Raw genomic sequence first — 14,166 nt, forward strand, 5'->3', positions numbered from 1 at the left:
CAAGACTACCAACGCAAGACTGATAGACCAAGGAGGCAATTCACCAAGATTAACATGCCTTTATCTCAAGCTCTGCAACATCTGTTGAAAGCCAACCTGATCACCATAAGAGATCCTCCAAAGAACGTCACCACTACGTCTCCAAATTATGACCCTAATGCAAAATGTGTGTATCATTCCAATAGCTCTGGACACACTGCTGATAATTGTTGGGCATTGAAAAATAAGATCCAAGACATGATCGACGCTGGCGAAGTTGAGTTCGACACCCCTGCAACTCCTAATGTGATCACTGCTCCCATGCCTAATCACAACAAGATTGCTAATGCTATGGATGGCTAGAAGGATGAACTTTTTTAGATCATTAGATTTACTTTCATTTGCAATTTCTATTCTGTTTGTTTAAACATTCGAATTATGATAGACATTATCTGTTTTAATAATTATCATCAGTGCATTGCATATGATTGTCTTGAGTACATTATTTCGTTATCACTCATTTTAAATTGCGTATTTACTTTGCATATGTTTTATGTTTACTCAACTCCTGCTAAGGTTGTATACCTTTTGAGGGAGGATGACGAAAATGATACCGCAACCTCATACAATATGCTTTTGAACGGACTATGCTGACGATGTACAGGCATTGTTTCAACTCCTAAACAGTGGAGATATAAGGATGGTAATCCCTCGTCAACCCCTTTGAGCCTAAGGAGTAGAAGTTTCTTTTTGTACGAAACACCCGCATTTATAACCTGGGGCAGGGTAGTTCTCAGTTAATTTGGCTGTGCATTCTATTTCAAGAAAATCGTTCATTACGCCTTTCAACAAAGGGTTCAATCACAAGCGATCATCCGTACACATCAAAGAAATGTTGGAGATGTCAAAAGCCATTGGTGGTTCATCAATCGTCAAGCGAGGCAGTCAATATCTTTCAAAAGAAAAAAAAAAAGGTGAAAAAAACATATATACAAAGAAAAGCCTGCTAAGTCAAAAATCAAAAAGAAGACTTAGGCAAAAATCAAGGCGTCCCGCTGACTGTAAGTTCAAAAGAGACAGTTCAGGCAAAAGTTAGGGATATCAAAAAAAATGAAAGAAGAGAAGTTAATAAATTCCTGAACGACACAATGTTGTGACTACCGAAAGGAAGAAGTGACTGCCATCTCAAAAATTCTCTTTGCTTGCGAATCATCATCATTATCAAAGGTGCAAACCCAAAAGTCTCTTGGAACCTGAATGCATAAGCCGAATTTACTGAGTTTAGGACTGAAGATCATCACGAAGAGGGGTGGGTACAATCAAATTTTGAGCCTTTATCCTTTGTTTCTTAAGCCGTGAACCAAGCCACGTTACAACCCTTGAAAGTCCTAACTGAAGCATGGTTAGTTCGAAAGCATATTGTCACCAAAAGGTATCCTGACTCCTTAAGGTTTATCACAAATGCTGAGTTGATATTTTGTTTTTACAAGCATCAGGTTTTTACAAACATCGCATTGTTACAAATACCATGTCTTTATAAATATCACGCTTTTACATCTCTTGTTTTAATGTTTTTTCAAAAACTCAAGACAAACGTATGCATTGCATCTCATGAATTCATTATTAAACATATTCTACTACATAATTTCAAATGTTATCATCAGAATAAACTTGCACAGGGTACAACTAATGATTGAAAGTTATCCCGACAGACAAGATTACACCAAAGAAGCAATGTCTCCTACGTATACAAGGGGCATGGCACGTTTTGCCCAATCAATCTGGGGCAACCAAGTCAAGATTCCAAGAATCTCTCAAATGACAAACAGTCAAAGGCATATATCCCAAGTGGGTTTCAAATTATTCCCACGATCAATCTGGGGCAATCAAGTCAAGATTTCAAGAATATCTCAAGGATGCCAAAACAATCAGGGGAATGCATCCAAGAAGATCTGAAGCTACTTCTCAACCAACATAGGACATTGTATTGGGCCTATGATTACTAGGGGCATGTCGCCCAAAGTGCACATCTCATAAAGTCCTCGCGAGGCGAATCTTTCCAAAAGTTCCTGCTAACTGGGGCAAATCTAGGCAAGTCCAGTTCGACATCTTGATCAATACTCAGTGGTGTGTCCTAATCAAATCCATGAATGGTAGTTACTATAATGCTGGGGGCATCTTTCGAGACACCCATGTCTCCTCACAAAGCCAGGTTCACAAGATCATATCCCCACAGAGTAATCATTTCCAAATGCTCTCGTCCAACAAGAGAAATAGATCCCCAACAGAGATTACATCTTCAATACTATCATCTCTCCAACACTTTGCTCTTCTCCAAACATGGTTTACTAATATCTCTCATCCTCAGTCAGGGTACATCAAGATTCTGATCATCCCCAAGCAGAAATCATAAATCCCCAGCTAAGCATCTTCAAGAAGAGATCAAAACATCAAGCTCTCAATGACATAGAAATGTATCTTCTCAAATCAGACGATTCTAGCCACACAAGTCATAAAACATATATCACAAGTCATAAACATACATAAACAAATATCATAAGTCATAAACACATTCATACATCACATACATATTCCTCATTTATTTTGAGAAGCATATAACTCACGCATCATGGCATTGCATAAAAAACTAAACAATGTTTGACAGGTACATTACAAAGATTCGAATCTTATTCAAAGCAAACGCCTGACGCATGGCATTCCAGACATCTACGGATGCAATTTGGATAAGTCTAACGCACGACTCATCCACCGACCTAACGCACGGTCTTCCAGACATCTGAGGATGCAATCGGGATTAGTCTAACGCACGACTCATTCCTTCAACCTGACGCACGGTTTTCCAGACATCTGAGGATGCAATTGAGAATAGTCTGACGCACGATTTATTCTCCGACCTAACGCACGGTCTTCCAGACATCTACGGATGCAAATTGTGTAGTCTAACGCACGACTTATCCATCAACCTAACGCACGGTTTTCCAAACATCTAAGGATGCAATTGAGAATAGTCTGACGCACGATTTATTCTCTGACCTAACGCACGGTCTTCCAGACATCTACGGATGCAAATTGGGTAGTCTAACGCACGACTTATCCATCAACCTAACGCACGGTTTTCCAGACATCTAAGGATGCAATTGAGAATAGTCTGACGCACGATTTATTCTCTGACCTAACGCACGGTCTTCCAGACATCTACGGATGCAAATTGGACATCTGCGGATGCAAACAGTCTAACATATGACACATTCTAACTCTCAAGCTTATCAAGTCAGATGGCATCTTTAAGCCCATCGCCGACAAAAGTCCCTATTTCAGCTAGGGCAAATTTCTTGGTATTCTAGTGTTCAATCATCTTCCACCTTCAGATACCGAATGGCATACAAACCACTCTACATCTTCAGGTTTAAGATAATTGAACAGGGGCAGCTGTCATACCCCAAAATTTGCCCATACTATTTCTCATGCATAAAACCAAATCAAAAGACAAAGCTCCAAAACACACTCTCCTATACAAAAGCTCTGAACTAGGGTTTGATTAATTCAATGGAAAATCATTGAATCAATGGCTCAAGGTGGTTCCATAGGTTCACCAACATCCCAAAGTATATCCATATAAAGTTTCAAGTCAAACAGAGCAAATTTAGTCCCTCAAATCCTGATTAGGTCAACAGTCGACTCTCAAGGGCAAAACAGTCATTTCAAGTCAATATAGTCAAAACTCAAGATATTTGGTCAACAACATCCTCATAACCCTAAAATCATCATTTGATCAAGGGTTGATCATGATGATGCAAGGAAGGATCAGAAAAGTCAAAAGTCAAAAGTTACTATTTTGGGCATGAACTGAAAAAGTCAACCAAACTTTGAAAATTCACCAAATATTCATACTTCATCAGAAAAATTCCCACTAAAGCTCGTTTTAAAGTAAATTCATTCCTCTATCAAATGGTTCAAGAATCAGAGCTCATAGGTCAATGGTTTAAGAGATATGGCTTCATACATTATAGGTCCTTTTTAAAAGTCAACAAAAAGACACTTTTTTCAAAAGGACATAAAATGAGCATGGAAAATAATTTTGATATGAGACCAAAGACAATGGTTAGAGGACTCTTCAAGGTTTCTAAAAAGTCCTAGAACACTTCCATACCTCAAAAATTGAGAGAAATAAGCCTTGCTAAAGTTGGACTATTTTTGAGAAAAAAATGTGAAAAGAAAAGGTTCAAAATTCCAAACATTTCCAAATGGGCCTATGTTCTCTTTATATAAACTTCATCTTAGGCCCATGCACGCCCCAAAATATATATTCTTATATTTTTATTATTTTTATTGATATTTATGGTTTTTATTTATTAAAAACTATAATTTAATCATGAAAATATTAAAAATAAAATATATGATTTGTTTCTTCAAATATGAGCCAAAGATTCAAGCAAATATTCTCCAAAATAAATCAAATTTCGTGCACTTGATTATTGGATCATTTAAGCTAAATTTGGAAGGATTCCATAATATTTTTCAATCAAATTTCTCAAAAATTCAATCACAAGATTCAACAAGATTTGCCCAAGTTATAGTGACCTAATAGGCTCTCTATAAGTAGACAAACCATTTAGAAGTGAGGGTTCACGAGTTTGCTGCAGCCAAGAACCCTAGAGCCCGAAGCAAAAAAAACTCAAAAAATCAAAGTTCCAATTCTTAATTGCAGGACGATTCAAGCGTTTGTGTTGATTGCAAAGCATTCCTTGGTGCTCACTGAAGCTTTTCCGATCGTAGCACGCAAGAAACACGTTCAGAATCATCCCGAATTCCTCACGGTTTGCCTTACTTTAAACTTGCTCGATTTACATTTTTCATGCATCATTGATGGATTTAATTTGCATATTCGTGTTTGATATCATGTGGTGATCGTTTCTGGAGAATTATATGCATTATTATGGTGTAATGAACATGTTACCATGTTAGGGTTCGGACCTGCAAATTAGGGGTTTTTGACACAGGTTTCTTTTGATTCAATTGAGGCCATGACCAAATTCGTGGGATCCTTACGAACGTGATGGACCTATCGCGAAAAAAATCTGTGCGTGTTTGCCTGTGTTCGCTATTTTTCCAGGTGTAATATCTCGGAGTTTTTACAGCGTCCTGGTAATGTGCGCTGTAAAAAAGTGAGTCTCTGAAAATCCGTGAAGAAGATGATGCGGTGGCATCATCTGGTTGGCCAGATTCAAATGAAAAACGCGCGCAATGGTTTGTCTCTCAGACGGATCCGGTGCGTGCCAGCCCACGTATGTGTGATGCAACGCTTCCATCCAGGCCATCCAATCGTCATCTCTGCAGATCCAACGCTCATGAGGTTGAGGGTGTACCAGAATACACGCGCCTGCGCTACACTGAATCGAGAGATAAGTTTCTTTATTTTTTTTTACTTTTAATTATATAAACTTTTTTTTATTATATATATATATATATATATATATATATATATATATATATATATATATATGTTTTCAGCCAATCAAATTTCGTTTTTTATAAAAAAACTATTTTCTTATTTATTTTATAAAACATTTATTATATATTTTAATTGTAAATAAGTATTAAAATTGATTTAATTATTTAAAAACCTTTAAAAATTCATATTTAATTCATTAAAATTCTAAAAAATTCTAAAAAAATTGTTTTTGTTCTCGATTAAATTATTTCGTCCTGATTTAATTAATTAGGTCGCGAGACCGATAATTAATTAAATCGCTTATGTTCTCTTATTTGATTTACACGTAATCAGGATTTTTAACGAACATCTCCTACACTAAAAACTATATTTTTCGTATGGCTTTTCAGGGTTACCTTTCGAGCGCCTCCCGACAATGCGCCCGATCAAATACAAAAGCTAAGTATTTTATTTATTTAAAGTCTTTTTTTTTTTTTGTTTGTTTCCTTTTTGATTTTAGGGTTTGCCCTTATATTTCTGAACTGTGCATACATTCACTCCCTCTCTTTCTGCCTTGTCTTTTCAGGGTTACCCCCGAGGTTTCCTCCGACTCTAACCAACCATATCAGATCAAATCCAAATCAAAGCTAAGTATTATTTATCATTCATTATTAATTTATTTATCTTTTATTTTATTAAGGTTAACCTCATTTGCCTCCGAACCGATAATGCACTCACCCCTCTGTTTATTCTTTCTTTTCCAATTTTCAGGGTTTGTCAACTGCCAAAGCTACGAGTATTGGTAACCCTAAACCCTATTCACAAATTATTACTTGTGTTAAACCTTTTGCCTTTTATTTTTATATCCCGCTGGTTTCAATTCCCCTCTCCTCCGCTGGTTACAATTTCCCTTCCCCATTATTATTGTTATATTATTGTGTGGGTAGTAATTTAGGGAGTGCAACTCGCTAATTGAATTAGAATAACTAATTAAAAGATAAATATCTGAATTGAATCACGTGATTGGTGCACACACGCACGCTTTTTGGGTAACCCTCTCTGTTGCCTGTTGCCTTGTTGCCTGTTGCCTTGTTGCCTGTTGCCTTTGTGTTTTGCAGAATAAGCCTCGTCCCTCGAATTCGAGGATACCTCAGCCATGTTGCCTAGATAAAAAGGTCACGACCCTAAATGATGCTGCCTTCGATACACAAATATGACCTTGACCCTCGGAAGTTGCCTACGGAAAAAGGCTGAGGTATCCTCTGGTTGCCTACGAATAAGACTTATTCTGATCCTTACCTTAGACTACCTGCCCTTCTATGGCATGGGACAGTCTTATGGCAAAGGATGTTTCGACGACCCTTTAACCTCCAAACGAAAGGCTTCCTGCCCTCTTATGGCAAGGACTGACCCTTTCATTCTGAAAGGCTAAAAAGAGACCTATCATCTGAGTTTAAGGTAATTGCCCCTAATTGCCTTGCCATGCTCTATTTTCTATATTCTTTCTCAAAATTCTTCAAAAACTGGCTACACTCATTTACGAGCTAAAGTCCATTTTTCATCTTTCATCTACATTTTCTGAAAACGAGCAAGCAAAGCAATTAAGAGCCCATGGAAAACCATGGATGCAAAGGGTGCCTTACACCTTCCCTTTGCATAAATTACCCCCCGAACTTAGATTTCTTTAAAAGGTTTTTTTCTGTTTCTTTTAGCCTTTCTGAATTTGTTTGGATAAAATAAAAGTCGGTGGCGACTCATGCTTAACCGCGACATTTCGATCGATAAAAAGTCAGTTCACCGTATTACAGTAATTCTGGAATCTACTTCTTTCTTTCTTAGATTATTTCCAAGAGATATTAATTTCCCCTTAGGAAATATTTTGAACTACCTCTTTTTTAGACTTCTTGGACCTTAGACTAATAATAGGCATGCTGCATTTGGCACCCCTTTGCTCCACAAACACTTAAACTCAACCAAAGCTTAGTAGAAAATAAATTTATTTGACTAAGAAAATAATAAATCACTTACTAGAAAGTCAATAGGAGTTTTTTTATTTTCCAATATCTATTAAGTGTACAACCTAAAAACCTCAAGATAACTTGAGAGAACTTCCCTTTTAAGGAAGTGTTGTGAATTCAATGCCAAGAACAAAGTATAAAACAAGGAAGAATAAAGGACAAGGAAGAAGAGGAACACAAGAATTGGTTATAACTGCTATTCTTTCACTTTCTCTTAAAACAAGATTACAAGTTTACAAGAATAACAAATAACCTCTCTCACCCTAAATTAGGATTTGCAGCTTAGCAATGATGAGAGACTAGTATGCTATTTATAATAAAACCTAACATACTAACTAATGGGCTTTTTTCCACAAGACCCATTATACAAGCCAACTTAATAAACAAGCTAACTTAACAAATTAGGGTTTAAACACTAAAACCTAATTTAACATGCTAACAACCCTAGCATCTTCGACACAAGCATGTGAACAACCTTCGACTTCATGCTCAATCTTATCGAACCAAGAAGCTACCTTTCTACCATACTAGAGTTCGATCCAATATCTCACAAATCTCCACCTTGGACCTAACTCTACAACATCAAGGGAACAAACTAGCTATCTTCATGCAGCTTTATCAACTGCATACAGTGGAAAAACTTGCAACTCGGCAATGACTTCTCCGCTGCCGTCAATTCTGCATTCATGGCTGCCTCTCCCTTCAACGCTTCCACGCAACCCTGCTGGACCAGTAGGGCTTTCATCTTCAAGCGCCACATACCGAAATCATTCACTCCGGTGAACTTTTCAATCTCATACTTTGTTGAAGGCATCTTCTCCACGCTCACCGCACCAATTTATTGTGAATTCAATGCCAAGAACAAAGTATAAAACAAGGAAGAATAAAGGACAAGGAAGAAGAGGAACACAAGAATTGGTTATAACTGCTATTCTTTCACTTTCTCTTAAAACAAGATTACAAGTTTACAAGAATAACAAATAACCTCTCTCACCCTAAATTAGGATTTGCAGCTTAGCAATGATGAGAGACTAGTATGCTATTTATAATAAAACCTAACATACTAACTAATGGGCTTTTTTCCACAAGACCCATTATACAAGCCAACTTAATAAACAAGCTAACTTAACAAATTAGGGTTTAAACACTAAAACCTAATTTAACATGCTAACAACCCTAGCATCTTCGACACAAGCATGTGAACAACCTTCGACTTCATGCTCAATCTTATCGAACCAAGAAGCTACCTTTCGACCATACTAGAGTTCGATCCAATATCTCACAGGAAGCGACAAACCACCATCGATTTTCCTTCTCTTTAAATCATTTGATACGAAAGTTGGTCCAAATGCATGACTGGTAAATCCATTATTTATTTATCACCTCAACCTTCTAATAGGTTCCATGATTATAGCCATTGAATGATACCATCAGTGTCAACTCCTTTTTTGTATACCCAATGTATGTTTTGCACAAGTTTATTGAATTTGCAAGGAAGACTCCTTCAAAGTTGCAAATTATTCATTTTTCATATTTGTTAGTGTAGATTTCTTTGTATATTCCTTAGGTGAATATGATTATGTAATCTTTCTAGTGATCGATAAGTTTGTAACCCAAGATAGTATCGAAGATTTTCCATCCATCGATTTTAATCTGCATCACATCATAAACATCCTTGCATAAGGATTCGTTAGTAGCACCGAATCGACAAAACATGCACAAGAAAATATTCTTAGTTTGAAAAAGAGTTGTATCATCCTTCCTTCTCGGAAACTTGTTTTCAAGTAGAAAATTGCTCAAACTATCAAATCAAGCTCTATGAACTTGTTTCATATCGTAGAGAGCCTTTTTCATTTTGAAAACATGAATAATAAAAGTTTCATAAAAGCAAGAGGATGATCAGCAGAAACTTAATTTCATAAATATATTTTTTGGACGCAGCCATTGTACACCAAAACACGTTTTAAATGAGATGTACTCTCATTTTTCTAAAAACTAATCTAGAAGTGGATCTATGGACTCACTCCTACAATTATTTTTTTTATTTCACGTGACAAATTTGGAAGTATAGTTTTGAATTTGTCAAGCGGGAATTTGAAAGAAAAAAATACCACCTTTCATGTATTTCACAACCCATTGAATATTTCATAAGTACATTTTTGGATTTGTCAAGCGAAAAAATTAATAAAACATCATCTTGTATGTTTGCTTCCCTCATGATCATACCACCATTTATTCTTAAAACCTTACCAAAACCTCATTCCACACTTAATCAACTTTTCTATTTCAAAATAGCATTTCTCTAATTTTTCACCTCAAAAGGAGTAAAAGAAGCTGAAATTTAAGGTAATGTACATATATTCCATTCTCAGTTACTTGTTATAATCTATTTTTCTGTTTGAAAAAAAACATTGCATCCAGAAAATCTATTTCCAGATTATTGTTTAATGACATACAAAATTGTATTTTCTACTTCAGTGTTGCATTTGGTTAGTTTTGAATTTTTTCTATTATGATTGGCCTTAGATATGGTGTACCCTAGTATTGTCCCCAAAAATATTATGTCTATGAATGTCAAACTGTTTGATGTCAAGGAGTTTGTTATTCGTGAACATATGCTCCAATGGATCCGCACATATGGTGCTAAATTGGGGTTCAAGATTGTCATTAGGAGGCCAGATAATGGTTCTGATAGAAGACAAACATTTGTGATATTGAGATGCAAAAGAAGTGACAAGTACACAAATCATATCCAGGAGTTCAAATGAGATAACACTAGTTCGAGGAGATGTTAGTGTCCTTTTAAGTTGCGTGGGTACCTTATGGTCAATAATACATCGAGATTTAATGTGATTTGTGGTATACATAATCATGTCATGTATTACAAGTTATTTGATCATCCAATTACATGTTACATTAAACCTGAAGAGAATGAACTTTTTTCTAACATGTCATTGAATATGGTGCAACCCAAAAATATAGTTGCAACTTTGAAATGGAAAATACCTCAAATTGTCTCAAATATCAAGCAAGTATACATTGTTCGTGCTTGAAATAACAAGTTGATAAGAGGTTCAAGAATTAAACGAAACAATTGTTGAAGCTTTTGCATGATAACCATTATGTATCTAGGTACAGAATGTGACAGGATGGAGAAACCGTTCAAGATATATTTTGGACGCATCATGATTCCATCAAGTTGTTCAACATATTTCCCATTGTGCTCATTATTGATTCAACATAGAAGACCAACAAGTGCAGACTCCCACCTTTGAAAATGATTGGTGTTTCTTCTACGGAGATGACTTTTTCAGTTGGGTTTGCATTTTTAGAAAGTGAAAAAAGGACAATGTCATTCGGGCGTTAGAAGTGTGTCGGACTATGTTGAAGGACCAATCAAATATGCCAAAGGTCATTCTCACCAATCGCGATGCCGCATTGATAAATTCGGTTGCAATGATGTTTCATTGGTGTTAGGAAGACATACAGTCTTCCATGTGCTTTTTTAATTTCAAAGAAAATAAAACTTGATAGCGTGGAACCATGTGCTTGCAGGAATAGTCATGAAAATGATAAAAGCTCAACAAGATTTGATTGGCCAAGATAACATCATAGTTTTGATGATGACAACGCCTGTAGATATAACACCCCTTGAAGTATATTTTATGAAAATAACTCATTAAGACAAGCAAGTTCCAAAGCTCGTTTAAGCTGTCAAAGATGCACATGATAGTTGATGAAGCCATTCAGCTAAAGGATTAGATTTTAATGATCACTAGTGATGTCCTCTAATGATGGAATCTAACTTGAACACATATCAAGCCTTATACTTATATCAAGCCTTATACTTAGGAAGCTTCAAGTGAAATGCTTATATGATTGATGTATTCGGCAAAACTCAAAAGAACTTGAAATTTCAGAGTGTTAAAGAGAGGAAGTGTGAAAGTTTGCCTAATCATGTCTAGTCGAGTGATTAGTGTTTTATAAAAACACAAAGGCGTTTTCGTAAAGTAATAAGGATAAATTATACATACATTAAAACTATTTTTGAAGCCTCCATTTTTCAATTATAACCACCTAAATTCTGTTGGAGCCTAGCCAAATGAACTGATAACTGTCAAATTAATTAGGGCATATAAATAGAGGTCTTCCCCTTAATTTCTTTTCATCTAGAAAATGTGAGATGTCTCACTTTACACTCTCTCAATCTCTCTCTAAATTGTTTTTCTTTCTCTCACTTAATTTTAGTCATAGTGCTTTGAGAAACGTTCTTGAGAGAATTATTGTAAATTCTCCGAATTATTGTAAATTCTCCAAAAGTTCTGGAAAGGGCATTATTGTAAATTCTCCGAATTATTTTTTTTCTTGAGAGAATTATTCTTATGTAGGAAGAAATTATTTAGGTTTGAGCTAAACCTGTTAAAAGCTCTTTTTAGGGTATTATTGTAAATTCTCTGAGTTATTTTTTCTTTTGAGAGAATTATTCTTATGTAGGAAGAAATTATTTAGGTTTGAGCTAAACTTGTTAAAATCTCTTTTGGGGGGATTAGTGTTAAGTCTCCGTTTGGTTCGTGAGCTCCGCCACTTTAGGAAAAGCTCTGCTTCTAGGTTCGTAAAGAATAATCAGCAAAAAAATATTCACACCTGTTCTCGAGCTAATACTTATATAAAATCTTAGTTGGTTCGAGATCAGCCCGATATAAAATAAAGGTTTGGATCGTGGTTAGCCCGGTATAAAACCTTGATTCAGTTGAGAAGATATCCATTTGAAAACTCCATCTTGATTCGAGATAGTTTGTACAAAATTTCAATGTGTCTTAGAGACTAACCGCTCGGAACTTTGTTCATTGTTTGACTTGAGTATAAACTGCTTCTTTCCTTTATTTGTTGTTTAGTTGGAAGTAAACCTAAAACTTCATTTTTTTTGTGTTAGGGGGTTTATGGGCTTAACCTTGTATAAACTCTCAAGAATTATAAATACTGTCAAGATCAGTTCTTAGGAAGAGGATAAAGTCCCTTCATTAAGATCGAACCTCTATAAATCTCTGGTGTTATCTCTCTTCCCTTAACATTTTATTTTTCGCATATTTATTTTATTTTGGATAGTGTGAAACCCGCATCCGACCCTACCCGTTCTCATCCTACTCCAGAAGCTACATTTTATAGATTCTCTTTTCACGGTTGATCGAATACCCATCCGACAGTCGACTAACCCTTCAAACGCTACGCAATAATGCAAAAAACTTAAAAATAACATTTATTGTTAGATGGATGAGGGAGTACTAAATTTGAAAACTCAACTTTACTATTTTGGAGAAGCCAAGAGTTTTTGTCATAAATGTAAGCCTAACTGCCCAAGTAGATACTGCTCCTATTTCCCGATAGATAACCGTGGTCCTACTTTCTACTCACTCATCATGCCTTTCGAGATTCCACTCTAAGAATTAAACTCCATGATGCCTTTCGAGCTTGCTGAAAATTATGACTATAAGTTGCACTACTTCATTAAATTTCCATCTTCCAATTTTCTACTATATCACACATGGGTCATGTGGGGTCTTTTGAGCTGAACGGAGTACACATCCAAACCAGAGCAACATCCAACGAGAAAGAGATCGAGAAGCATATATCATCATTCATGCATCCTTCCAACAATCATCGAACCAAAGTAATCGGTTTCGATGCCGAATGGCTTCTATTAGACGCCACAGAACCAGAAGCCATTACAAAATCGAAATGCGCCACCATACAACTCTGTGATGGACATTCATGTCTTATTATCCAGCTAAATCAATTTAACTCATTCGAGAGTTGGGCTTATGACTCAGTCCATAAATCACTGCTTAACTTTTTTCGTCTGCCAGATTTCACATTTGTAGGAATTGGAATCAAAGAGAATTTTGCGAAGTTGGAGAAGCAGTAATGGGTTTGCATGCAGAAATGCTGTTGAGCTTGGACATTTAGCTGCTACTGTGATGAAGAGTCCTCGGTTGAGTTTTTGTGGTGTTGATGAGTTAGCTTTTGTGGTGTGTAAGCTTGATTTGAGAAAATATAGGCCTTTAACAACGGCTTTTGATTGGGGTTGGTGTCTTCTTAGCAAAGAACTTGCTAAACTTGCTACTGTTAATGTTTATTCTTATTATAAGATTGGGAGCAAACTGCTTCATCGTGGTGTTGTAGGCAGATGTAAAACTGTTGATGGAACTTCTAAGCAGGCTACAAGAAAGAGAAAGAGAAAAGAAGTTGAAACGAAAAAAAGTAGAAAACTGTGGGATACATGGCAAAGATAGGCAATCTAGGAAGAAAAAATGGAAAAAGCAACAACCAAAGAAAGTGTATTATACTCGTTCTAAGGTTGAAATTCATTGTGCTCGTTAATGAATTTTTTATTTGTTTTTTATTTTTATTATATATTCTATAAGTTACTATGAATCCCAGTTTTTGTTTTTCTTTCACTATCATATATTTTGGGTTTAAATCCACTCATCCAGCGGGTTACTCTATCAACTGCGCTTCAAAATTTTTATGATACAAGATATACTGTTTATGTATGAGCCACATGTTTGGGATTGTGGAATCACTACGGCCATTGTCTTTAAGAACACATTGTTCTTCAATCTTGATTTAGGAGAAAAATAATGATAAGAGCACTCCAAATAAAACTTATATGAAAAACACTTTTTATAAGAATTTAATTGGAATATACTGATGCTGTAA

The 14,166-nt window shown here is 35.8% G+C and overlaps 1 protein-coding gene across 1 annotated transcript; it reads left to right on the forward strand.

Moving 5' to 3' along the window:
* The first annotated feature begins 12,991 nt into the window (after positions 1-12,991).
* On the forward strand, positions 12,992-13,739 carry LOC131634506 (uncharacterized). Its single transcript, XM_058905174.1, has 2 exons — positions 12,992-13,276; positions 13,329-13,739. The coding sequence occupies exons 1-2, from the start codon at positions 12,992-12,994 to the stop codon at positions 13,737-13,739; spliced, it is 696 nt and encodes a 231-aa protein (XP_058761157.1).
* Positions 13,740-14,166: the final 427 nt, after the last annotated feature.

Source organism: Vicia villosa, unplaced genomic scaffold, assembly GCF_029867415.1.
Source record: "Vicia villosa cultivar HV-30 ecotype Madison, WI unplaced genomic scaffold, Vvil1.0 ctg.001310F_1_1, whole genome shotgun sequence".
In the NCBI taxonomy this organism is placed as follows: domain Eukaryota; kingdom Viridiplantae; phylum Streptophyta; class Magnoliopsida; order Fabales; family Fabaceae; genus Vicia; species Vicia villosa.

What these genes read in the sequence shown, in the direction of transcription:
- LOC131634506 (XM_058905174.1), top strand. Translation starts at nt 12,992, where the DNA reads ATGGGTCATGTGGGGTCTTTTGAGCTGAACGGAGTACACATCCAAACC. An exon ending in AGAGTTGGGCTTATGACTCA is followed by an intron (nt 13,277 to 13,328) that starts GTCCATAAATCA and finishes TCACATTTGTAG; the next exon opens with GAATTGGAATCAAAGAGAAT.